The following is a 24,932-nucleotide window of genomic DNA, read 5'->3' as shown; positions in this document are numbered from 1 at the left end:
CTCATGCCACGCAGCGCGGGTATAAATATGGCACAGGTGCTTGCATCAAATTAGTCTTTTGCTGAGGAGCCGAGAAGGTGAATTGGTACCCCAGCAGGGTACAGAGGACCTGATGACCAGGTCGTGCTTCCCAACCGACTTACCCTCTACATGGTTGTGACAGGCGGAAATAGCAGCAACGTAACTGAGGGAGGAGGGCGACAGCCTACGCTCCAACCCTTGCTACAGGAAGGAAAGCACAGACACGATCAAACACCTTGGGGGTCTTTTCTGGGAAGAACACCAATCGACAAATAAGTTCCATTACAAGGTATAGGCCTGTCTTGTAGAAGGTGCTCTAGCCAAAGTGATGATGTTAACTACCTCTTGGGGTAAGTCACCTAGAACCTCCACGTCCCGTCCAGGGACCAGACATGACGTTTCCAGAGGTCTGGACGCGGTTGCCAGAGGGTGGCAGTCTGGACGCGGTTTTCCATCTCTGAGTTAGAAGATCTTACGGGGCCACCAACAAGGGTCCACCAACAAGGCCTGTTCCTCGTCCTCCCTGACCTTGTACAGTGATTGTGCAAGTAGTATATTTGCGCAGGCCCGGGGCCAGCTGTGCGCAAGTGCATCCGTGCCGAGTGCAGCCTCGGTCTGCGCATAAAACCACTGGCAGTGGGAGGTTTCTGGGGAGAAAAACAGGTTGAACTGTGCCACCCCAAACTGAACCCAATCAGCTGGACAACCTGGGGGTGGAGTCGCCACTTTCCCGGGAGCGCAGCTCATGACAGCTCGTCGGCCACATGGTTGCGCCAACCAGGGACATGAATGCCCTGAAGCAACCTTAGACACTTCTGACTCCAGAGGAGGAGATGGGGGGGGGTCGACATGCGACATGCGACATGCGACTGGAGCATAGACCCCTTTGGCGGTTGATGTACGCATCTGTCGCAGTGTTGTCCATACGGACCAATACATCTTTGCCCCGTAACTGGCCTTTGATGCGGCTCGGTGCACAATGTATTGCTAGCAACTTGAGGCAATTGATGTGCCAATGCAGGTGCGGGCCCATCCAAACCCCTGACACTGCATGCCCGTTGTACGTGGCACCCCAGCCCATGGTCGAAGCATCTGTGAAGACCACAGTATGCCTGGACACCTTTTCCAGAGGCACTCCGGCCGACAGGAACGAGGGGTCCGACCACGGGCTGAAGGTATGGCAGCAGGCCGGGTGATCCTCACCCTGTGAGTGCCGCGTTGCAACGCCAATCTCGGGACTCTGCTGTGAAGCCAATGCTGAAGCAGGCCGAGCGGTGTTTCTGCCGCCATGGCCACCATATGCCCCAGGAGCCTCTGAAATGTTCTCAGTGGAACCGCCATCCTGCCTTGAAACGTGTTCAGGCAGTTCAGCATCAACTGGACGCACTCCTCTGTGAGGGGCGCTGTCCGCTCGACCAAATCCAACTCCATACCGAGAGAAGAGATCCTCTGCAAGGGGGCGAGTTTGCTCTTTTCTCAGTTGACCCGAAGACCCAACTGGCTGAGGTGTCTGAGCACCAGGTCCCTGTGTTTGCACAATTGTTCCCGGGACTGTGCTAGTATGAGCCAATAGTCGAGATAGTTGAGAATGCGAACGCCCTCTTCTCTCATGGGCACAAGGGCCCCCTCCACGACTTTCGAAAAGACACGGGGGGACAGGGCCAGTCCGGAGGGCAGGACTTTGACGACCACTCACATCTCAGCAAGGCAAGCCAGGGGGCGTTTCTGGACCACAGAGGTGGACATCGTCTGGCCGAGGGCCTGCGCCGTGACCTGATCACGGTTAGTCAACATGCACAGCTCAACCCCGACTCAGAACTACCCTCATGCATTAAGAGTGCAGGGCGGAGGTGGTCTGCGTACAGCCACCCCACGAGGAGGTTAGTGAGGGAGGAAAAACTTATGCAGTTCTGGCCCCTTTGGCATTCCATATCCAAAGTAGTTCCACACTGACTCATTTTTACATGCACATCTGGGATTGAACCCAGGAAAGCATGGCTGTTGACTCTGAATCTGATTCAGCAAAGCACACACCATTACAGTGGGCTCAGCATCATCTTCATTCCCAGAGCAAAACAGCCCCCTCTCCGATGCAGCGATTGACATCTGATCCTCAGCTGGAGCCCTGAATGAAATGCTAGGTTCCCCCATAAGAAGGACCAGCAATTCCACCCAGAAGTTGCACAGCTTGCAGTGCGCTAGAGGGGGAGGAGCCCTAGGGGGTTGGTTCCCCGAAGAAGCCCCAACCCCCTCAGGTCACCCCAGCTATTACACCACAGTAGACCTCCCTGTTGGCCACCAGGCCAGGGGACAGCGCACACAGAGCGGCAAGTGAGCACTGAGTTGCCGTGACAACGCCCGCTGCAGCTTAATCGCTCGATGGCACACGACACGCAGAGAAGCAAGAGGACCGTCTGGTTTTCCCTGGCGGCAGCTCTCGCTGATCTCCACGGTCTCCCAGAGTCAGTGGCGCCACCAGGGGGTCAAATTTTACCTCAGACGAAATTCTGGCAGTGTCAGCAGATTTGGCACAGAATCCTGCAGTGTGACTTCTCCTACGACAACAGTCAAATATCTCGGTTTTTCAAGACAAACTATGACCAAAACGAGTGCTAGAGATTTCTTTGTAGCCAGCATTTCAGTCCCGCGTGTAATGCAGCTCACTGTCACTGAACGCGTCATTCATTGATGATATACAGCTCCGGGTGAGATTTCTTGCGCGCGTCCGTTTTTAGCGTGCCTAAACTATCGTGCAGTCTGACATTAATGACAACTGAGATCTTACAGTGTGACACGGGGATCATGTTCGTACAGTCTGACAAGGGACATTCGCAAAGGATTTTGAAAAATCGCACAGTGTGCAGGACCCATAACTTAAGATGAACCTAAGACAAAATGCACCCTTTGCAGAGAAGCATTTCAGTGTCTCAGACTGTCTGACTTAAAGCATGCGATGACAGACACATCCGTGAACTAAAGGTAGGCCTATTGTTTTTTTAATGGATAATATAATATAATATTCCACACATTATCAGAGCTTGACAGACCTATTTTTCTAAACATTAAAACGGTTAATTAATAGATTATAGCCTAATTAATGTTATCAATTTATCATTCAGCAGTTTAATATTTAAAAAATATTTAGAATAAAATGGGACAAATAATTACATAATAATATAGTCATAATAGTAAATTAATAAAGAGGATTAAACATTTTTGAATTTCAGAATTGTCAGTAAAGTGGTTACTGGTTCAGAATGACTGCTTAAAGAGACAGTGCACCCAAAAATGAAAAATCTGTCAAAATTTCCTCACCCTCAAGTTTTTCCAAACCTGTATGCATTTCTTTATGTAGAAAACATATGAAGACACATTCCTACCATGGAAGTCAATGTTGCCCCCAAAGCAAACATTTGGTTACAAACGTTCTTCAAAATATCTTCTTTTGTGTTCAACAGAACGAAGAAACTCATACAGGTTTGGAACATCATGAGGGAGAGTAAATGACTAACCCTTTAAAGTACACCATACAGGCTTCTAAAGAGTTCTTCAGAAATAAATAAATAATCAAAAGTAAAATACTTTTAAATGTGTTCTGTTGCAAGTTTACATACTTGATTCCATGTTTGTTGTTGAGCTGCTGTCATTGTTTCATTGTCACTCTTATCACTCTTTAATTGCCAAGTTCATAAATTAATTCCAAAATCGGATTCAAAACTGATTTTGAAAAAAAAAAAAACATACACACAAAATAACTTATTTTCAACATAAAAAGTGATTGTGGACTGGATATTTTTTGACCTTTTATCACAGTCTTGGACATGTCAAGATTAGTAACAACACTGGCTTTGATGCATTGTTGGTTTGTGTGCAGCATCAGATTTACATTTTTTAAATCCCTCATTTATATGCAGTTATTATACTCTATACAAATGCCAGAAACTAAGCTTCTTCTTTTTTTCAGCACAGGCCTATCTAAAGGTTTAATGGTGCCACCTGGTTATCAACTGTAAAAAATACACATTTTACCTCTTCCCAACAGGGAAAACCACCAACAATCAAGAATGCATGATTATATGGTGTCATGGCTTTCCAATCAAAAAATGTGGCTATAATGGAAGTCACTGGGGCAAAAACAGGCACGAACAGTAAATGAGGAAGAAAAAATCTGATGCTGCACAAAAACTAACAATGCATCAAAAGCTAAAGTTGTTACTAATCTTTGACATGCCCAAGACTTTGATATATATATTTTATATTTAAAATAAGTAATTTTGTGTGTATGTTTTTTTTTCCCAAATCCGTTTTGAAAATCATTTATGATCTTGGAAAATAAAGAGTATTATTATTTTGGTACTGGATAATTTGAACTGAAGAGCCTCATAAATTAATAGACTTGTTAATAAACTTTGCGCACTCCTCAGACAGCAACAGGTCAGCATGCCCGTCAGTCAACAATTTCAAAAGAAGTTAACGTTAGAAGACGAAGACTACTGGTAAGTAAATAAGTCAAAAAATATTTTTTAGTAAAAGACGACGGGGAATTATGTGTCGTGCCGTGCTACAGGCCGGTTTAATACACCAGTAGAATAAAAATCTGAAATTATGGTTTCTAGTTTTGGTGTGCCACCCCAAGATTTTAAGTGGCCCCATCTGGCCACTCCTATGAAAAATTTCTGGAGGCTCCACTGCCCAGAGTGTCAAGCAGACCCGCGGCTGTTCTTTTCAACATGCGCCACGGCTGGCCAACAACAACGGGGACTCAAGCTTCCCGGAGAAAGAAGAGTCACGACGAAGATCCAATGTTCAATTAGGATGCATTTCAAAGATCTAGCCAACACTTTAATTACTGTAATTCTTGAAAGTATTTACATCTTTTATTACCACTCAAAAGAAAATGAGAAGAAAAACAATTAACATTATATACCTTAAATTAGCAGCATTATGTTTGCCTCCTGTAAATATAAGTGTGTATTAACTTATTTCCGCTTATTTCCACATTTTTAGGGCCCAAGCCCTGAAAGGGTGTAGCACTCTATTGTTTTTCTTAGGAAAATTTCGTTTTTTTTTTAGAACTTTTGGGGCCCTTATCATGCTCGAAAACTCTTAAACTTTGCACAAACATCGGGGCCGGAACAAAGCTGGTATCCAGGTGGGGTCTGAAAACTTGGTGCATATATCAAACACACTTGCACGTAGATGTATGAAACTCGGTACACATAAAGAGCTCATTGGGCCGAACGACTTTCGTGCTGTAAGTTATGCGTCAGCCCAACAGGAAGTGAGCTATTATAAGTTGTTCGGAAAATGCATGCTCTGGAATTTAATATACTCCTCCTAGACGATTGACCCAGTCAGTGCCAAACTCGGTCAGCATGAAGTCAAGACATTGAGGAAGCTAAATTGCGAGCAGATTTTTGATATCGTGAATATCGTGTGGAAGCCCGCTTGGCGGCATCTTCCCCCGGGTTGGAGGGTCCGATGCTTGAGCTGTCTGATTCTGAGGAATTAGATGTGCTCAGCATCGAGGTGGGTGACGTTAAAACATCATACACACTGCTTCATTCATAAAATAAGGTGCTCAGGCAGTCTCCGAGGGGGCTGCCTGTAGTAACCCGGTGTTCTCCGTTCCCCTGTGGAAGCCCGCGATGCGGCTCTTCCCCGGGATGGAGAACCAGATGCTTGAGCGATCTGATTCCGAGGAATTAGATGTGCTCAGCGTCGACGGAGTGAAGCAAACGAGAGCTCGCCACCTCATAATGCAGGCTCGATCTTGCGTTGCCGAGGCAGCACGTGCATTACGGGTTTGCAACAAAATGAACACACGCTATCTGTGTACATGTGATACTGTTTAGCGAGGCTTGCAGTCAGCTCCTGAGGGTGCTGGCTGTGGTCGTTGAGAAATGTCTCGTAGCGTACAGAAACGTTTCAGCCTTGCGTTTTCGAGTGTTTCAGCCTCGCGCCTGTGGTCTTTGATGAAAGCCAAATATGTTGGGAACGAATCGAATCTCGCGTTGCTGAGGCAGCGTGTAGATGATGATTAGTTGAATACATATTTAAACAGTATGGTCTGGTGATTAGGGCTGCATTTAATTCTGAGGAATTTAAATTAAACATTATCTGACTTTGAGGAATTAGATATGTCTATTCAGCCTATCAATCAGCATGTTCACGTGACGAGTGATTATGGTGGCATTTAATTCTGTGCAATTAAATGGGATTTAACTGACTTTGAGGAGTTAGGTATTTCAGCCTATCATCCAAATTGTGTTCGCTTGTATATTTATTGCTCCCGGGGAGCGATCGAGGTCGCCTCCTCTGTGGAGTCTTCTGGAAGTCTGCGATCCACCGTCTACGACAATCGGGCCACATTGGCTTCCAGCGAACCCATGCTGCTCTAGCCGCGTCTAGAAAGACTGCAGCTGGGCAGCGAACGCATTCGCACACCGAAAATCCTCCCCGACTAAGCCCTGCCGGGTGGCCGCTTCAGGGGGTCGGGCAGGAGGCTCGGTGGGTACCAGAGACCAGCCTTGAGAGGCTGGTTCCCCTAGTAGAATATATCAGCGCATAGTTATTATGCTCCTGAATATATCTGCTTGGGCTCTGTGTGATATGGGCAAAGGGTAAAGACTGCAGTTCAGTGTTCCAATACCGAAGTCATCGGTGTGGTCTGAATGGTGGTGTGCCCAGCCCAGTGGCCTGCTGGCCAGCCCCCTCTCCAGAGGAGCGATCGAGGTCGCCTCCTCTGTGGAGTTTTCTGGAAGTCGATGCTGCGATCCGCCGCCTACGACGCTCGGGCCACATTGACTTCCTGCGAACGCATGCTACTCTAGCCGCCTCTAGGGAGACTTCGGCTGGGCAGCGAACGCGTTCGCACAGCGAAAATCCTCCCCGACTAAGCCCTGCCGGGTGGCCGCTTCAGGGGGTCGGGCAGGAGGTTCGGTGGGTACCAGAGACCAGCCTTGAGAGGCTGGTTCCCCTAGTAGAATATCTCGGCGCATGGTTATGCTCCCAAATATATCTGCTGGGGCCCTGTGTACCTTGGGCAAAGGGTAGAGACTGCAGTTCAGCGTTCCACCACCGGGGTTCATCAGTGTGGCCTGAATAGTGGGGTGCCCAGCCCAGTGGCAGGTTAGGGAACAGGAAGTGTGCTCCCTGATGGTAAGGAGGCTATATAGTGTATCCCTCTGCCAGACAGGGAGTCCGGCTTTACGGTCGCTACTTCATGGTACCCAAAGAGGATGGAAGGGTGCATCTGTTATTAAATCGGAGGTACTTGAACCGTTCTCTGAGGAGATTCAGGTTCAAGATGCTCACTATCCCATCGTGAGACAGATCCAGTTCGAGGACTGGTTCGTCACAATGTATCTAAAGACGCATATTCCATATCTCCATCCTTCCTGCCCACAGGAGGCCTGAGGTTCGCTTTCGGGGGCGAGGTGTACCAATATCGGGTTCTTCCCTTCAGCCTCACTGTTAAGCACACCACTGTGAAGCACTTTCAGAGAGTGCTGGGGCACATGGCAGCAGCGTCCAACGTGATACCGTTCGGCCTGCTACACATGAGACCCCTCCAGTGGTGGCTGAAAACCAAGGGGTTTTCCCCCAGAGGGAATCCGTTCCGTATGATCAGGGTAACGCGCAGATGCCTTCGTTCCCTAGTCATATGGAGGAAACCTTGGTTTCTGTCCCAGGGGCCAGTGTTGGGAGCGTCCTGTTGCCGGAAATCCGTTCAACAGACGCCTCCCTCACTGGTTGGGGCGCGGTCATGGACGGCCGCTTGCGAGGGGCCCGTGGGAGGGCCGTCATTCCTCCTGGCACATAAACTGCCTGGAGATGATGGCGGTCTACAAAGCTCTCAGGAGCTTTTTCCCAGACCTCCGCGGCCAACATGTCCTGGTACGGACAGACAATACGGCTGTCGTAGCGTACCTCAATAACCAGGGAGGGTTGAGATCGCGCCCTCTATGCAGATTGGCGCATCTAATTCTCCTGTGGTCCCAAGGGAAACTGTTGTCCATCAGGGCAATGTATGTCCCGGGGGTCCAAAATCAGGGAGCAGACATCCTGTCAAGGCAGGGACTAAGGCCCGGGGAGTGGCGGCTCCACCCCGAGGTGGTGGAGGCCATGTGCGAGAGGTTCGGCCCAGTGGAAGTGGACCTGTTTGCGTCTCGAGAGACGTCCCACTGTCCACTGTGGTTTTCCCTCACGCATCCAGCCCCGCTGGGGTTGGATGCCATGGTGCAGACGTGGCCGAGGCTGCGTCTGTACGCATTTCCCCGATCGCTCTGCTCCCGGGAGTCCTGGAGAGGGTTCGTCAACAGGGGGTCAGCCTACTTCTGGTGGCGCCCCGTTGGCCGACTCGAGTTTGGTTCTCGGATATCATAGCTCTGCTGGCAGGTCACCCGTGGCAGATTCCTCTGAGGAGGGATCTCCTGTCTCAAGCGGCGGGCACAATATTCACCCCTGGCCAGAGATTTGGAACCTTTTGGTCTGGCCCCTGAGGGGGCCAGGTACCTAGAGGCTGGCCTGTCGACAGAAGTGGTAGAGACCTTACTCAGTTCCAGGGCTCCGTCTACAAGGAGACTGTACAGCCTCAAGTAGAATGTCTTTTCCACTTAGTGCAGGGAGCGTGAGGTGAACCCAGTTAACTGCCCAGTGGCTTCAGTGCAGGAGTTTCTCCAAGATCGCTTCTCTGTGGGTCTAACCCCGTCCACACTCAAGGTGTACGTGGCTGCCATTGCGGCTTTCCACACGTCTTTGGGTGATGGGCCTTTGGGTAGACACCAGCTGGTTGTACAGTTCCTCCGTGGGGTTCGGAGGATGAGGCCTGTGGCTCGGTCCAGAGTTCCAACCTGGGATCTGGCAGTGGTTCTCGGAGGGAGCTGGCGGAACCGAGGAACCTGACCCTTAAGGTGGCTTTTCTCCTCGCCATTACTTCTTTTAGGAGAGTGGGAGATCTCCAGGCCTTGGCGGTAACGCCAACCTGCCTGGAGTTTGCCCCGGGTGGAATGAAAGCCATCTTACATATTTCGTCGTTCCGACGCAGTGTTCGTTCCCTCTCAGGGAACAAGGGTTATATACATAATCCGAGCCGTTTCGCCATGACACAGGAACTTGTTGTAACTCAGGCATACAATGTCTGATCTGCCCCAAACTTCACATGTTTGATCTTCACAAGACATCTACATGCCAATATTCAGTCAAAGTTATAGTGCCACCAACTGGCAGCAGGAAGTGTATCACTTTTTGAAAATGTTTTGAATTATTTATTTTCACCCAGTATACTTCAAACTTCATTAGTATAATGTGAAAACATGACAGATATAGACATAAGATTGGATTCCTGATATTTTATATACTGGTTAAATGGCAAAGTGTCAAAGTTTAACAGACTTTAACAGAGTTTTTGAGACTTTTCATGCCTGAAATTGCATGAGTGTGTGTGTGTGTGTGTGTGTGTGTGTGTGTGTGTGTGTGTGTGTGTGTGTGTGTGTGTGTGTGCGTGTTTTCTATACATGGGCTTTACAGAAGGTCATGTGCTGTTTTTGAAAAGATAACTTTTGACACATAAATCTTTAAATTAATTATTTACGGATATAATTCAAATTGATTTAAAAAGTCAATTTCACATGATTTTCTAGTTTATATGTTGTCTGGCTATCACCAGACCACAAGACCACAAGAGGCGTGATCAACAGGCATCAATCCATCGCTTCTCTATCCGTCATCGTGTTAAACCCGCCAATAGCGTGCCAGGTGGATAAGCCATTCTGTGATTGGTTCCCCCAAAAGTGTAACAGAAGCAGTAGAAATTAATGTACGTGTTTCCAGACTGAGAAGCAGGGCAAAATCAAATTGCCGGCAGATCAGGCTGGGTTTACCCAGTCTAGTTTATAAGTAAATTGTATAATAAACTTCAATGAAATTTATACACGCATCTTACTCTTACCTGACACTAATATTAAAATCATCATTAATGTTTCTGTGATTTGGCTCCATTTGTTAATTTTGTAATAATTTTTTTTTATTGCATGCCACACATATTGAAATGAAAGCATGCTTAATTGCATAAGATCAGTGAACAAATAATAGCTAAGGTAGGTCGAAAACATGAAGAGAAGTGTTAGGATAATACAACATCACCTTTCGGACGATATTCTGCGCTCATTTGAAATTGACGTGACATCATTTGACATTAAATTAATTAATTAAATGTAATTGATTTCATAGATGTGAGTGGTGTGGTTCGTGGTCATAACAGCACCAACTGCTGCAGCTGATGAGGTGAATTCAACTTAATTTGTAGGGCACTGACAGTATAGTTTTATATAATTAGTTTAATATTTATGTTAATAAAAATATAAAAAGAGTTTCAATTAAATACTGGCCTTCTGGACTTACAAAATTTTGAGCTGCAAAAGATAACTTTGCACATTTTTGAAAGCGACCTATTATATCCTATGACATTAAAAATATAATCTATATTTAAATTACATAATGGGTGTGGCTTGTGGTCATAGTGACATGAACTGTTGCTGTAAATGTTGCAATATTTGTGCAATTTTCAAATATTCTCCTGTTTAAATTCATATTTCTGGTTTTCTAATATTAAATGAAATATGAATTTATTCTTATTATGGCTGTGCGATTATTTAAAATCGTAATAAAATCGCGATTTGAGCATATTTGATTTCTAAATTGCTTCATAGCACAATTTTTTCAACTCCTGGCCCCAACCTCCCAGTATGCTATCCGAACGAATCAGAATGCAGCGTGCCTAAAAAAAAATATTATAGGCTAATAGGCCTATTTAAACAAACCCTAATTAAATAAGCTAGGTTATCTTTAACCCATAGCCGACGAAGTCAGCACATTCTGATTGAGATTGCCCTTTAGCCTAAGGCAACGGATATACTCACAGTACAATAGACATTTTTAGCCAGATATGTGCAAGACATAATTATAAACTATAAACTGTTTACTTTTATTTGTGTAGCCTACATTCACAAAGGCCGTTGATTCAGAGAACGTATTATTTTGCATGCACTCACTCCAAACGCCGTCTTCATTTCAATAATTTATTTTGTTTATTTTGTTTCTAAATTCAGTTCATATTTAATAAAAAAAAAAACGAAATGAAAATTAACTAAATCTAACGAAATTCAAAGTCAAAATAACGAAAAAAAAACAAAAAAACTTTGAGTTACCACAATGCAAAAACAAACATTTTGTTCTTCTAATTTTAACAGGCCTATCCTTCTATTAAAAATAATGTCTGTCTATTGCGGTGCTGGGAAACTTACCAATTTTGTGGAATTTAGTCTGATGCACGGCTTGATCCAAAATGAGCGAGCGCCTGCAGTCATCACCCGCGGACGAGTCATCCAAAAATATTTTTAATGATATACGGGTCGCAGTCGGTCGGGTCGTTTGAAATAAAGATGCCAATTAAACCTTTGTAATTTATATAGTAGCCTACTAGACACAATTTACTATGAAATCCATTGATAAGGAGGATCCTCTGCGTTTCAGCATAAGTGCAGCAAGTGAGCGCACATTCAGCTCCGCAGGTCGAGTCATAGAAGCGAGAATTAAACCGGCTCAAACCAGGGACGGTCGATTCAATATTATTTCTACACAGCACGAGAAAAGCTAAAAATAAGTAGGCCTAATCTTTTGTTTTAGGCCACCAGTGGCACCTTGTAGCCCTTTTAACCCCTTTTCTGACGCGGACAAAATGCCCGATTGGCGATATCCCACGTTGCAATGCCATTGTACCATTTTAATAGGCTACTTTTAAACGCATAGCTCAGTAATGTCAGATTTATGTATTTTCTGAGAGGGGGGTGGGATTAGAGCCCTGCACGAGCCTCATATCAAGGCCCTAGCTCGGCCCGTGTCCGACAGCTTATCAAAGTTCACGGCCCGAGTCCGACTGGAGCCCGTGTTTTTTTACATTGTTGCAGCCATTAAAATAGTTCAGTTTTGGTTTTAATGTCAAAGTAGTTATATTTCATTTCGTTTTTTTTATTAAGTTATTTTAGAAAAATGTTTAGAGCAATTTTTTGTTTGTTAAATTAAAGTTTTAATTTTTTTAAGTGACGGCCAGCAACCGACAGTGAGTTAACCGCATGTTTAATCAATTTAGCCACTTGAATCAACTCTTGACTTGTCTTGCCTATGATAAAATCCAAGATATAAAACACTTCAAGCATCACAATGTTAGTTCATTTAGCCTACTATTAGGCTACCACCACAGTAAAAGGCTTTTTTGACAAGCTGATACCTTCAGCTTCATAACTTCTCGATAAAGCTCTAATTTCTTTCCTTTGGAAATATGTTTCAAATTCACACAGAATGCATTTATAACTGTAAAGCATGTTTGTTTGTGTCAAAATCGTGATTAAAATTGAAATCTGGAAAAATATAAAAAAATCATCATCAGGTTTTTTTGTCCATATCGCACAGCCCTAATTCTTATTATTCCAAAACGACATTTCATTTACAGCAGACAATCATGCTAATGACCACGTGAGAAGTGCGTTCTCATGTTCATATGATTACAAAACTCGCTCCACCACTGTGAATAAATCTGTGAGAAATGCTATTTAGCCATATCTAAACTCCTCGCCTCTGAAGGCCAATAACCATTAACAGCAAGCTCATAAAGCACATGTGTTTGTAAAACAGCTTATCACCTTCACAACATCTCTAAGAAATAACGAGACTTACCTGTGAGGAATTTTTTGTAACATATTTGTCTCTCCTTTTTACACTTCCTACATCAGTCAGAATTGATACAACTAAACAATTTATGAATATTTTTTGTGAGTACTAGTGTGTCTCTTTTAGAGAGATGATTTACCACAGTGTTTCCAGTTTACAGTGAGGATCCCTCAGTCCATTAGAGAGCAGATTCACTCCTGAGTCTCCTAGTTTATTGATAGACAGATTCAGTTTACTTAGGTGTGAGGAGTTTGACCTTAGAGCTGAAGCCAGAGCAGCACAACCTTCATCTGTGACACCACACTTCTTCAACCTGTAGAGAAAAATATAACTCTTCACTCTGAGTTTAGGATATATATCTCTGATACACCAAAATGTCACATTTTCAAGCAACTATATGGATACATTCAGACAGCAGGCAGAATATAGACAATGTAGACTACAATTATAAAATTAAAGTGCCTGTTCTGCTCCATACAGCACGAGTATATAGTTTTAATAGTTTTCTAAAAGAAAATGTTATTTAGACCTTAAATATTTGACTCATATATAAACATAGGGTTTATACATATATAAACATATATTTTACAATATGATTCAATGCTTTTGTTGATGTGAGCTCTAATCCTTTTTGGCCATTCGGCACTTATGTAGCCACCAACCAGTTTTATCTCTGGCTCTTATGTAGATAGTGGTTAAACACGAGCTATAATACATTTAGTGTTTATCAAACGGCAATATTTGGTCTTATTAATCGATTACTTTTCCAGAGCAATTTAATTTGGGCTAAGGAGAAAATCAAGTTTCATAACTTTATATTTAACTTAAATCCTGTACTAGAGGGCTGTTTTTGTATGTTTGACCAAATTGTTTGCTGATATACAGCCATATCGCACAGCGACTCGTGATATTGCTCATTTACATTTAGATTTTTTGTATTGTTAACATGCTAATGAAGTTTGATGATTTTTATTTAAAGTTTGGAGGAAACCTTTAAACCTGTAGTGGGCCCCATAATAGAGATGGCCCTGCTTACCACAATATCTCCAGTTTATATTGAGGATCATCCAGTACAGCAGAGATCAGCTTTACTCCTGAAACTCCTAGTTTATTTCCAGACAGATTCAATTCTCTCAGGTGTGAGGGGTTTGACCTTAGAGCTGAAGTCAGACCAGCACAACCTTCATCTGTAACGTCACAATAACTCAACCTGTAGAAAACAATGACACACTTCAGTCTCTACAGCTCAGATAAGCAGGAACTTCACAATCTGTATTAAAGACATGACACGATTAACAGGTTCAATCTATGGTGAGACCTACTTCTATGTGGTGCTTGAGGAGGTTACTTTCAATATCATTAAAACTGTAAGAATCTTTAAATTATATAGTATGAGTACCCCAATTTTATTTTAAAACAGTAATTACATCTTTAAATAATCTAATCATGTTCAGAATATTGTGAAGTATCTCTAGTAAAGTTATGTCAGATACTTTTGAAAGAATATAATGAGGAGAAAAGCAACACAAATCACTTATCTGACAGTAAACTTTTGTTTAATTTAGTTTTTAATCTTGGTTTATTTTATATTATTTACTATTTACTAATGTTGGCAGAATAATAATCATACACTGTTTGTTAATAGGCCAGAGGAGAACAGGCAATCTGACTGAGCCTAGTTTCTCCCAAAGTTTATTTTTCTCCATCATACCCTGATGGAGTTTGGGCTCCTGTCACATACCTGTCCTGTCTTGTGTGCACATGTGGGTTTTGTCAGTATGGCCATTGTGCTTCTGTCATTGTCTGATTTCTCCCCCCTTGTTATCTAATTAGTGTTTGATTTCTCCCACCTGTGTTCCCTCGTTCCCTGCCTAATTTGTTCCCTTTTATAAGCTCCTGGTATTTGTCAGTCGTTGTCGGATCGTTGTACGGTCTACGTTTCCCGTTCCCCCGTGACTTCTGTTGGTATGTTTTTGAGTTTTTGGTTTGTTTTATTATGTGTTTTGCCCCCTCGTCTGTGTTTGTTTTGTATTTATGTTTATTTTTACAATTAAATCTTTAGTCCTCTGCACCTTGAGTCCTCTCACTATTGTCTCTTATCTGTACGTAACATAACGATCCGACCAAGACTGAAAAACACACGGAGCTTATAAAGGGAAGAAATCAAAAGGGAAGAAAACAAGAGGGAGTTAGGGAACACAGGTGGGGCAAATAAAAACCTAATCAGGTAACAAGAGGGAGGGATCAGACAATGACAGAGCACATGCCCAAAATAACAAAAACCCAAGTGCACACAAGACAGGACAGTTCCTTGCCACTGTCGCCTTCGGCTTGGCTTGCTCAGTTGGGGACAAAAATGTCAATCTAAGTTTTCAACTAAATATCCAAATAAAATTAATTACTAAATTATCAACTAGGAGGGGGTCACATGGTCAGGAAATCTATGAAATTAAACCAACAAGTACTAACTTACCTACGTAGGAATGCTTGGACAGCTGTGGATAACAGCAGACAATGGAGATGTACAGCACAATTAATTTTAAATAATAAGTACTCAAGTTCGTATGTATTACATTTTAAATATGCATACTGTAATATTATAGCCTACTAATACTTTTTCAGCACGACGCGCCGACTGGTTACAACAGTGTTAATGTTCTATATAGTTCGTAGATTGAGTATATTTGACACAAGTTTTTCTTTGAGGTGGTCAAAATATATACTCTTATCCTTAAAGAGGGAAATTAATGTACTAAGTTGAATGTGCATGGTTGACAGGGAGTGACTAATTTGTCAAGATCTTGGGCTGAGTTGCTCCTCAAAGATTGTGGATCAGCATCCCTCAGTTTTTAACTTAAGGGGAGGCAGGCTAGGCATATCAGTCGGAAGTGCCAGAGTTAATAGTCAAAGAGTTTGATGTTCTGAGTGTGTGTCTGTAGGGTGGGGTGAGGGGGGAGGTGCGTTTACACTTGCATCCCTTTATTTCATTTATTTATATATTTATTTTCCTTTTTAGTTCTTTTTTCTTTTTTTTCTTCTCTCTTTCATTCATACTTCATAATATGCCATATGCCATGACATTATTTTTAACTGTGTGTGCTTTGGAGGGACTAAATATTATTGGCAGAGATTTTAACTGTACCCTCGACCACCTATTGGACAGATCCACCCAAATTTATACAACTCATATACAAACTAGAAAAACAATAACTGATTATATGAAGGATCTAAGATTAATTGATATTTGGAGAATGCTGAACCCAAATTAAAGAGAATCATCCTGTTACTCAAGTTCTTATAAAACTCACTCACCCATGACCTATTTTATAGCCTCTATGGAGCTATTGTCTAGAGTGAAAGAATGCTGGTATAATAGTATAGTAATTAGTGATCATGCAGCAGTATCTATGGAGATCCATTTAGGGAGATTTCAGCATCATCCTAGATGGAGGTTGCAAACTTATTTGTTACAAGACCCATCATTTACTAAATAGCATTTACTAAATTAAAATATTAATAAATATTTTGAACTAAAAACAAATAAAACTGGCCAGTACTAGATGGGAAGCGTTTAAGCCTTACACAAGAGGAGAAATTATTAGTTATACAAGTTCTAAAGCCAAACAACATAACGTCTCGGTTACGTATGTAACCCTCGTTCCCTGAAGGAGGGAACGGAGACGTACGTCAGAACTGAACCGACGAATGGGATCTTACTTTAGAGACCAATCCTACTTCGAGCATCTAACAACGAGCCAATGAAATTTGGCATGCGATCACGCATTCCACGCTCCGCCCCGCAGCGCGGGTATAAATAGGAAGTGGAATGGTAGATCAGCGCTTTTTCTGCTGAGGAGCCGAAAGATGACCGGACTCCCAGCGGAAGCACAGCATCTGGCGACGGGACGTACGTCTCCGTTCCCTCCTTCAGGGAACGAGGGTTACATACGTAACCGAGACGTTCCCTTTCAGTCGGTCACGTTCGACGTACGTCAGAACTGAACCGACGAATGGGATCCCTATGGAAAACGCCAGGATGCTGGCCCTTCCAGCGTCCTGCTTGAGCGCACTGCACCGTCTAGTATGGTACGGAAGTCAGGGCTCCAAGCAGGGAGTACAGTCACTGCTGTTTCTGCAAGACCCACTCAGAATGACTATTGGATAACGCTGGGAAAGCGTGCCTACCTCGTATTTGAGAGAGAGGGTACGCTGCGGGGCCACGTCCTTCAGGGAAGGAGAGGTGGCAGAATACACATAAGGACTAACCTGGCAGGGTAGTGCAACATATGGCAGTCTCTGGGGTGGTTCCAGCCTGATTGAAGGGGGGAGAGAACACGCCCAGAGACGACAGAGCGGGCTCTGTCGAGGGAAAGACACGGGGCTAGCCCGAAGGGTAGCTGATACCGTGGAAGAATACACATATGGGGTTGCCGTGAGGGAACCGCTACATATGGAACCCAGCCTACAGCCACGTTTCACAAGCATACGGGTGCAGGCCTGGCGTCAGACGGTCCGCAACGTCTGACACCGGAGGGGTGACGGAGGAGCTCGACAGGGTTAGCCGGTTTCCCGGGGAACACAACTGGAGACAATAGACGCACGTATCCGGCCCAGAGGGCGGGAGTGGCGTTTCGCAAGCCGACACTTAGAACGGGCACTTAGCGCTCCTGGCCACTGGGGGCGAGGATGCGGGAAGATACCGGCTCTACACGTAAGCTATAGAATCTAGCAAACGTGTTAGGTGTCGCCCAGCCCGCAGCTCTACATATGTCTGTCAGCGAGGCGCCTTGAGCCAGCGCCCAGGAAGAAGCAACACCCCGAGTGGAGTAAGCTCTTACACCGAATGGGCAAGGCACGTCTTGGGACTGGTAGGCCAAGACTATAGCATCCACTATCCAGTGGGCTAACCTCTGCTTGGAGACAGCCTTTCCCTTCTGCTGGCCTCCGTAACAGACGAAGAGTTGCTCTGAGGTCCGAAGGCTTTGGGTCCGGTCAACGTAAGCGCGAAGAGCGCGGACCGGACACAGCAAAGCCAGGGCTGGGTCTGCCTCCTCCGAAGGCAGCGCTTGCAGGTTCACCACCTGATCCCGGAAGGGAGTGGTAGGAACCTTGGGCACATATCCGGGCCGGGGTCTCAGGACAACGTGAGAGTTACCTGGCCCGAACTCTAGGCACGATTCGTTGACCGAAAGTGCATGCAGGTCCCCTACCCTCTTGATCGAGGCCAATGCCGTCAGGAGCACTGTCTTCATTGACAAGATTTTCAGCTCACAAGACGCCAAAGGCTCGAAGGGAGGGCTCTGAAGTGCTCGGAGCACTAGAGCTAAGTCCCAAGAGGGTATCGAGGATGGACGAGGAGGATTTAGTCTCCTCGCACCTCTGAGGAACCTGACGATTAGGTCGTGCTTCCCCACGGACTTACCTTCTACTACATCATGGTACGCTGCTATTGCTGCAGCATATACCTTGAGGGTGGAGGGAGACAGCCTTCTCTCCAACCCATCTTGCAGGAAAGAAAGCACGACACTGATCGAACACCTTCGGGGGTCTTCCCGGCGGGAAGCGCACCACTCAACGAACAGGTTCCACTTCAGCGCATAGAGGCGCCTCGTAGAGGGGGCTCTAGCTGAAGCGATGGTGTCTACGACAGCTTGTGGTAGTCCATCTAGAACCTCCGCGTCCCGTCCAGGGACCAGACATGAAGATTCCAGAGGTCTGGACGCGGGTGCCATAGTGTGCCCCGTCCCTGAGAAAGAAGGTCCCTCCTCAGGGGAATCGGCCAAGGAGGGGCTGTCGCGAGGAGTGTGAGTTCTGGGAACCAGGTCCGGTTGGGCCAATACGGCGCAAATAACAAGACCTGCTCCTCGTCCTCCCTGACCTTGCACAGAGTCTGTGCAAGAAGGCTCACTGGGGGAAACGCATACTTGCGTAGGTCCCGGGGCCAGCTGTGCGCCAGTGCATCTGTGCCGAGGGTACCCCCGGTCAGGGAATAGTACCACTGGCAATGGGTCGAGTCCGGAGAGGCAAACAGGTCGACCTGTGCGGCTCCGAACTGGTCCCATATCAGCTGGACCGCCTGGGGGTGGAGTCGCCACTCTCCCGGAGGTGTCGGCTGACGAGAGAGCTCGTCGGCTGTCTGGTTCAGCACACCAGGGACATGAATGGCCCAAAGCGACCTCAGCTGCTTCTGACTCCACAGGAGGAGGTGGCGGGCGAGTTGGAGCAAACAACGGGAGCGTAGACCACCCTGACGATTGATGTACGCAACGGCCGTGGTGCTGTCCGTACGGACCAGTACATGCTTGCCACGCAGCGGCCCCTTGAGGCGGCGGAGTGCCAGATGTACTGCCAGTAACTCGAGGCAATTGATATGCCAATGCAATTGCGGCCCCGTCCACAGACCAGCAACTGCATGCCCGTTGTACGTGGCCCCCCAGCCTGTGGTGGAGGCATCCGTGAATAGCACAGCATGCCTGGACACTTGTTCTAGGGGCACCCCGGCCCGGAGAAACGAAGTGCTGGACCACGGGCTGAAGGTTTGGCGGCAGTAAGGAGTCACTGGGACCCGGTACTGACCGCTCTGCCACGCCCACCTCGGGACTCGGCCATTGAGCCAGCGTTGAAGCGGTCTCATATGAAGCAATCCGAGCGGCGTGACCGCGGCTGCAGATGCCATATGCCCCAGGAGCCTCTGAAAGAATTTCAGTGGGACCGCTGTCCTGCTCTTGAACATATTCAAGCAGTTCAACACCGACTGGACTCGCTCCTCGGTGAGGCGCGCCGTCCGGTTGACCGAGTCCAGCTCCATACCGAGATAAGAGATCCTCTGTGTAGGACAGAGTTTGCTCTTCTCTCGGTTGACCCGAAGGCCCAACTGGCTGAGGTGACTGAGCACCAAGTCCCTGTGTTCGCACAACTGGTCCTTCGACTGGGCTAGGATCAGCCAACCGTCGAGGTAGTTGAGAATCCGAACGCCGCGTTCTCTGAGCGGAACAATGGCTGCCTCCGCGACCTTCGTAAGACGCGGGGCGACAGGGACAGCCCGAAGGGCAGGACCTTGTACTGATATGCTTTCCCCTCGAACGCCAAACGTAGGAACGGTCTGTGTTGAGGGAGAAAGACACACGGAAGTACGCATCCTTCAGGTCGATCGCTGCAAACCAATCCTGGGGACGGATGCATTGGAAATGCGTTTCTGCGTCAACATCCTGAACGGGAGCTTGTGCAGGGCCCGATTCAGAACTCGCAGGTCCAGGATTGGTCGTAACCCACCCCCTTCTTGGGCACAATGAAGTAGGGGCTATAGAACCCCGTCTTCATATCGGCTGGAGGAACCGGCTCGATCGCGTCCTTCGCCAGTGGGACCTCGATCTCTGACCTCAAGACCTGAGCATCGCTGCTTCGCACGGAGGTGAAGAGGATGCCCCTGTACTTGGGCGGCCGGCGCGCGAACTGAATCGCGTAGCCGAGTCTGATGGTACGGATGAGCCAGCGAGACGGCCCGGGGAGACCTAGCCAGGCCCCCAGAGACCGTGCAAGCGGGACCAACCGCACCACAGACATGCCCGGGGTGGGGCAGCGAAGCGGAGTACTCTGGCCCGACTCGGGAGGCCCGGAGGCGGCCCGAAGTGTTGCCTGAGCACTCCTGGTTTGGACAGAGAGTGGCTGAGAAGGCCCGGAGGCGTCCTCGGAGCCCACTCTGCTGCCCACTGCCCGGAGGCAGGGAAGTGAAGCACTCAGCCCCGACCCGGGAGGCCCGTGGGCGGCCCGGAGTGTTGACTGAGTGCTCACGAGAGAGGAAGTGTGTGGGTGAGAAGGCCCGGGGGCGTCCTCGAGGCCCACACAACTGCCCCCTGGCGACGGGAGGGTAGGAAAGGAGTGACAAGGCCCGTGGGCGTCGCACACTGCCAACCTGACCCTCTTGGGGCCCAGAGAGAGAGGAAACTGCTCTTAAAATGTGGGTACCGCTGGACTCCGGAGAGCCAGTGGCAGAACCGAAACCAGTCAGGGCCCCCCGGTCCTCCTCCGGGGGGGTGGGGGAGGGATGCGAACATCGTCTCCCCCGAGCAGCTCCTGTTCTCCCTAGCCGGCCCGTCTCAGGGCCGCGTCCCCTTGCGCTTGCCTGCCGGTTAGCGGGCCCTGGACGGGTTGGGCGTCCCTCGCGTCCGGCACCCTGCTCCTCCAGTGGAGGCTGCTGCTCGGCTCTAGCAGGGTGGAGGCGGACGCAGGAGGGGATGCCCTCGGCGACGAGCCGGCAGAGGCGCTGCGACCGACGACCGAGCAGCTGGTCGTCGGCACCCTGGTGCAACGCCTCCGTCTGCTCTTGGGCCACCAAGAACTGCTGGGCAAAGTTCTCGATGGTGCCGCCGAGGAGGCCAGCCCGACAGACAGGCTTTTCTTGCGCATATCTGCCAGGTTAGCCCCCTATTCCTGGACCACTAGTGTGGACATCGCCTGACCCAGGGAGCGTGCAGTGATTTTCGTCGCCCATAGGGCGAGGTACAACACCGCACGCAGTTCCTGCACAACCCCTGGGCTGGGACTACCCTCGTGCGTGCAGGGCAGAGGGCAGTGAGAGAGGGAAAACAATGATACTTTTTTTTTTTTTGTCTCATTTTTGGCCCTTTTGACCCTCCATATTTCCCTCTCTCCGATGCAGCAACTGACATCTGTCCTCTGCCAGAACATCGTCTCCCCCGAGCAGCTCCTGTTCTCCCTAGCCGGCCCGTCTCAGGGCCGCGTCCCCTTGCGCTTGCCTGCCGGTTAGCGGGCCCTGGACGGGTTGGGCGTCCCTCGCGTCCGGCACCCTGCTCCTCCAGTGGAGGCTGCTGCTCGGCTCTAGCAGGGTGGAGGCGGACGCAGGAGGGGATGCCCTCGGCGACGAGCCGGCAGAGGCGCTGCGACCGACGACCGAGCAACTGGTCGTCGGCACCCTGGTGCAACGCCTCCGTCTGCTCTTGGGCCACCAAGAACTGCTGGGCAAAGTTCTCGATGGTGCCGCCGAGGAGGCCAGCCCGACAGACAGGCTTTTCTTGCGCATATCTGCCAGGTTAGCCCCCTATTCCTGGACCACTAGTGTGGACATCGCCTGACCCAGGGAGCGTGCAGTGATTTTCGTCGCCCATAGGGCGAGGTACAACACCGCACGCAGTTCCTGCACAACCCCTGGGCTGGGACTACCCTCGTGCGTGCAGGGCAGAGGGCAGTGAGAGAGGGAAAACATTGATACTTTTTTTTTTTTTGTCTCATTTTTGGCCCTTTTGACCCTCCATATTTCCCTCTCTCCGATGCAGCAACTGACATCTGTCCTCTGCCAGAGCCAAAAATGAAACGCTAAGCCCTTTTCTCTTTAGGATCAGCGATTCCACCTTCAACTACCAGCAGGCATGCGAGACAGTGAACGTGGCCGTCAGAACGGCACACAGCGCACTGAGCGCTCAAGCCTCTATGAAGAAGGCAAGGCGAACAATGCCCTGACGTGGTCGTGTTCTCATGAGAGAATCCGTACCACCCACGAACAGAGTCTCAGCATGCTTTTGATGCGATAGAGGAGTGGGGGCCCGAGGGGATTTACCCGGCGGGGAATCCCCACTGTAATCCTCAGGCCACCAGCGCTTATCAGCCAAAGTAACCCTTTTCCAGTAACACTAGAAATGAACTAGATCGGGGGATAGGCGAAGGGACTCGACCCCATCTGAGGTTTCATAGTCTCGACCGCGCATCTAGAGCGCCGACTGACGCGCGCCGGTTGTCGTGACAACCACCGCTGTCAGCCGGCCGCTCGACGGCACACGGCGCACTGAACACTCGAGCCCTTTATGAGAAGGGGGAGACGAACAACGCGCCGACGTGACCATGTTCTTTTACCAGAACATGAGTCACCCACGATCGCAATCTCACATGCGCTCGTGGCCGTCAAAGAGGACAGGAAACAGTTGCATACCAGGAATACACGGTTTGAATGACATCTTGAAAAAGACGCAGGGTCAAACCGTGTTGCTCTTTTGTGAATGGAAAGCTGCTCTTTTAGTGTGCTGAAGCACTCAGGGAGATGACCGCGGCTCCACACAGTTCGTTCTGCAAGCCTGTGTGAGCTCTCAGTGATGTGTATTTGTGTGTGTGTAACGCCCCGCGAACCAACAGTTTGTATGGGAAACGCTCAGCGAACCAACAGTTTGTATGGGAACGCTCAGCGAACCAACAAGCTCCTTTAGATCGCTTGATCACTGATCAGACGGTCTCTCACTGACGCGCCGTATCACCCGCACTGGCAGACTCTCTCACTCAACACTCTTTGACTCGTAGTCAGACACTCTTCGTAGGAAACAGTAAGCACTGCTCGGCTCCGAAGTAGAAAGCGCTGATCTACCATTCCACTTCCTATTTATACCCGCGCTGCGGGGCGGAGCGTGGAATGCGTGATCGCATGCCAAATTTCATTGGCTCGTTGTTAGATGCTCGAAGTAGGATTGGTCTCTAAAGTAAGATCCCATTCGTCGGTTCAGTTCTGACGTACGTCGAACGTGACCGACTGAAAGGGAATCAGAAATTTCAAATACTAGAGGATCAAATTAAAAAAGTTGAACTTGACATTAGTATTGACAATAATCCTAAAAAAATACATAACCTGTCTGTCAGGAGAGCTAACTATGATAAATTAACAGCCGACAAAGTGGCAAGAAGCCTTATGTGCACTAAGCATACATACTATGATCAGGGGGGGGGGAAAGCAGGTAAGCTATTGGCCTGGAGGATAAAGATAATGCAATCTGAAAGAACAATTAATTCTATAAAGCTGAAATCTTGTAATTTGACTATGAACCCAATAGAGATAAATAATAATTTTAGAGACTTTTATCAACAGTTACATAAATCAGAATATAAAGCAAATAACAAATCAGCTCAGAAATTGTTTCTTGATCAGCTACAATTTCAAACGATATCAGATGATGAGAAAGCAGCATTAAACAACCCATTAACAAAAGAAGATCTTAGTGAAGCTATAGGAGATCAGTGGTAAAGTACAAGGCCAGGATCAGATGGGCTTCCAATAGAGTTTTGCTAAATATTTCAAAGACATCTTGTAAGACCATTACTTGATATGTACGAGGAATCATTTAATACTGGAATGCTCCCAGATTCATTAAGACTAGCTATAATAACTTTAACATTAAAACCAAATAAGCCCCCAACTGAATGCCCGTCATACAGACCAATTAGTTTAATGGAATGCGATACAAAAATACTTTGTAAAGCACTTGCAAGAAAATTTGACAAATATCTTTCCCATTTGACTATTGATGATTTGTACAAAAAAGACATGGTTATCATATCAGAAGGGCCTTCTGATACGAGAAACAATGAAAAAGACAGCAATGCTATCAATAGATGCTTGCCAAGCATTTGACAGAATAGAATAGCACTATCTCTTTGATGTTCTTCCAAGATTTGGACTAGGTGGAACTTTTCTGAAATGGGTTTGGCTGTTATACACACACCCAGCTGTTGAGATATTAACTAATAACACAATTTCAAGATCATTCAATCTACAGCGATCCACCCATCAAGGGTGCCCTTTGTCCCTGCTGTTGTTCGTGTTGGCAATTGCACCTCTTGCTATGGCAGTGAGAGCACATACAGGAATTTCAGGCATTACAATTGGGGGGAAGGAACATCGTATCTCTTTATTTGCAGATAATATTATATTTTTTCTCACTAATGTGAAAAGTAGTATTTCAAATTTGATGACACTAATCAAGAATTTTGGAGAATTTTCTGGATATAAAATTAACAACTCTAAATCAGTATTATTGTTTCTTAATAAGGAGGAAAGACATAGTCCCATAATAAATACACCATTTATGACAACTACAGAAGGCTTTGGATATTTAGGTGTCAAAATTACTCCCAACCTTAGTGAAATTACCTTAATAAATTACGATCTCCTGGTGGAAAGAACCACTGAAGCATTGTAAAAATTGTCAAAATTACCAATATCCATGATTGGAAGAATTTATATAATTAAAATGTATATTCTACCCAAATTCTTACACTTTTTTCAAACACTCCCATTGCCATTACCAAACATGTTTAATGATAAACTTAACAAACTAATTGCTCAGTTTATTTGGAATGATAGAAAAGCCCATTATTAGATGGTACTATATGGCTGCCCAACTGAC

At 46.9% G+C, this 24,932-nt stretch overlaps 1 protein-coding gene across 1 annotated transcript in view; it reads right to left on the bottom strand.

The window, feature by feature from the left end:
• LOC137047416 (NACHT, LRR and PYD domains-containing protein 3-like) overlaps nt 1–24,932 on the bottom strand; it is a 62,481-nt gene that overhangs the window by 17,999 nt on the left and 19,550 nt on the right. The window contains exons 8-9 of the mRNA XM_067425047.1: nt 13,787–13,960; nt 12,890–13,063 (exon numbers count right to left, since the gene is read on the bottom strand). Coding sequence (XP_067281148.1) covers nt 12,890–13,063; nt 13,787–13,960 — 348 coding nt within the window. The remainder of the gene's footprint in view (nt 1–12,889; nt 13,064–13,786; nt 13,961–24,932) is intronic.

This window comes from Pseudorasbora parva, chromosome 19 (genome assembly GCF_024679245.1).
Source record: "Pseudorasbora parva isolate DD20220531a chromosome 19, ASM2467924v1, whole genome shotgun sequence".
NCBI lineage: Eukaryota > Metazoa > Chordata > Actinopteri > Cypriniformes > Gobionidae > Pseudorasbora > Pseudorasbora parva.
The sequence above is the reverse complement of the archived record's forward strand: the minus strand, read 5'-3'. Positions and strand labels throughout refer to the sequence as shown.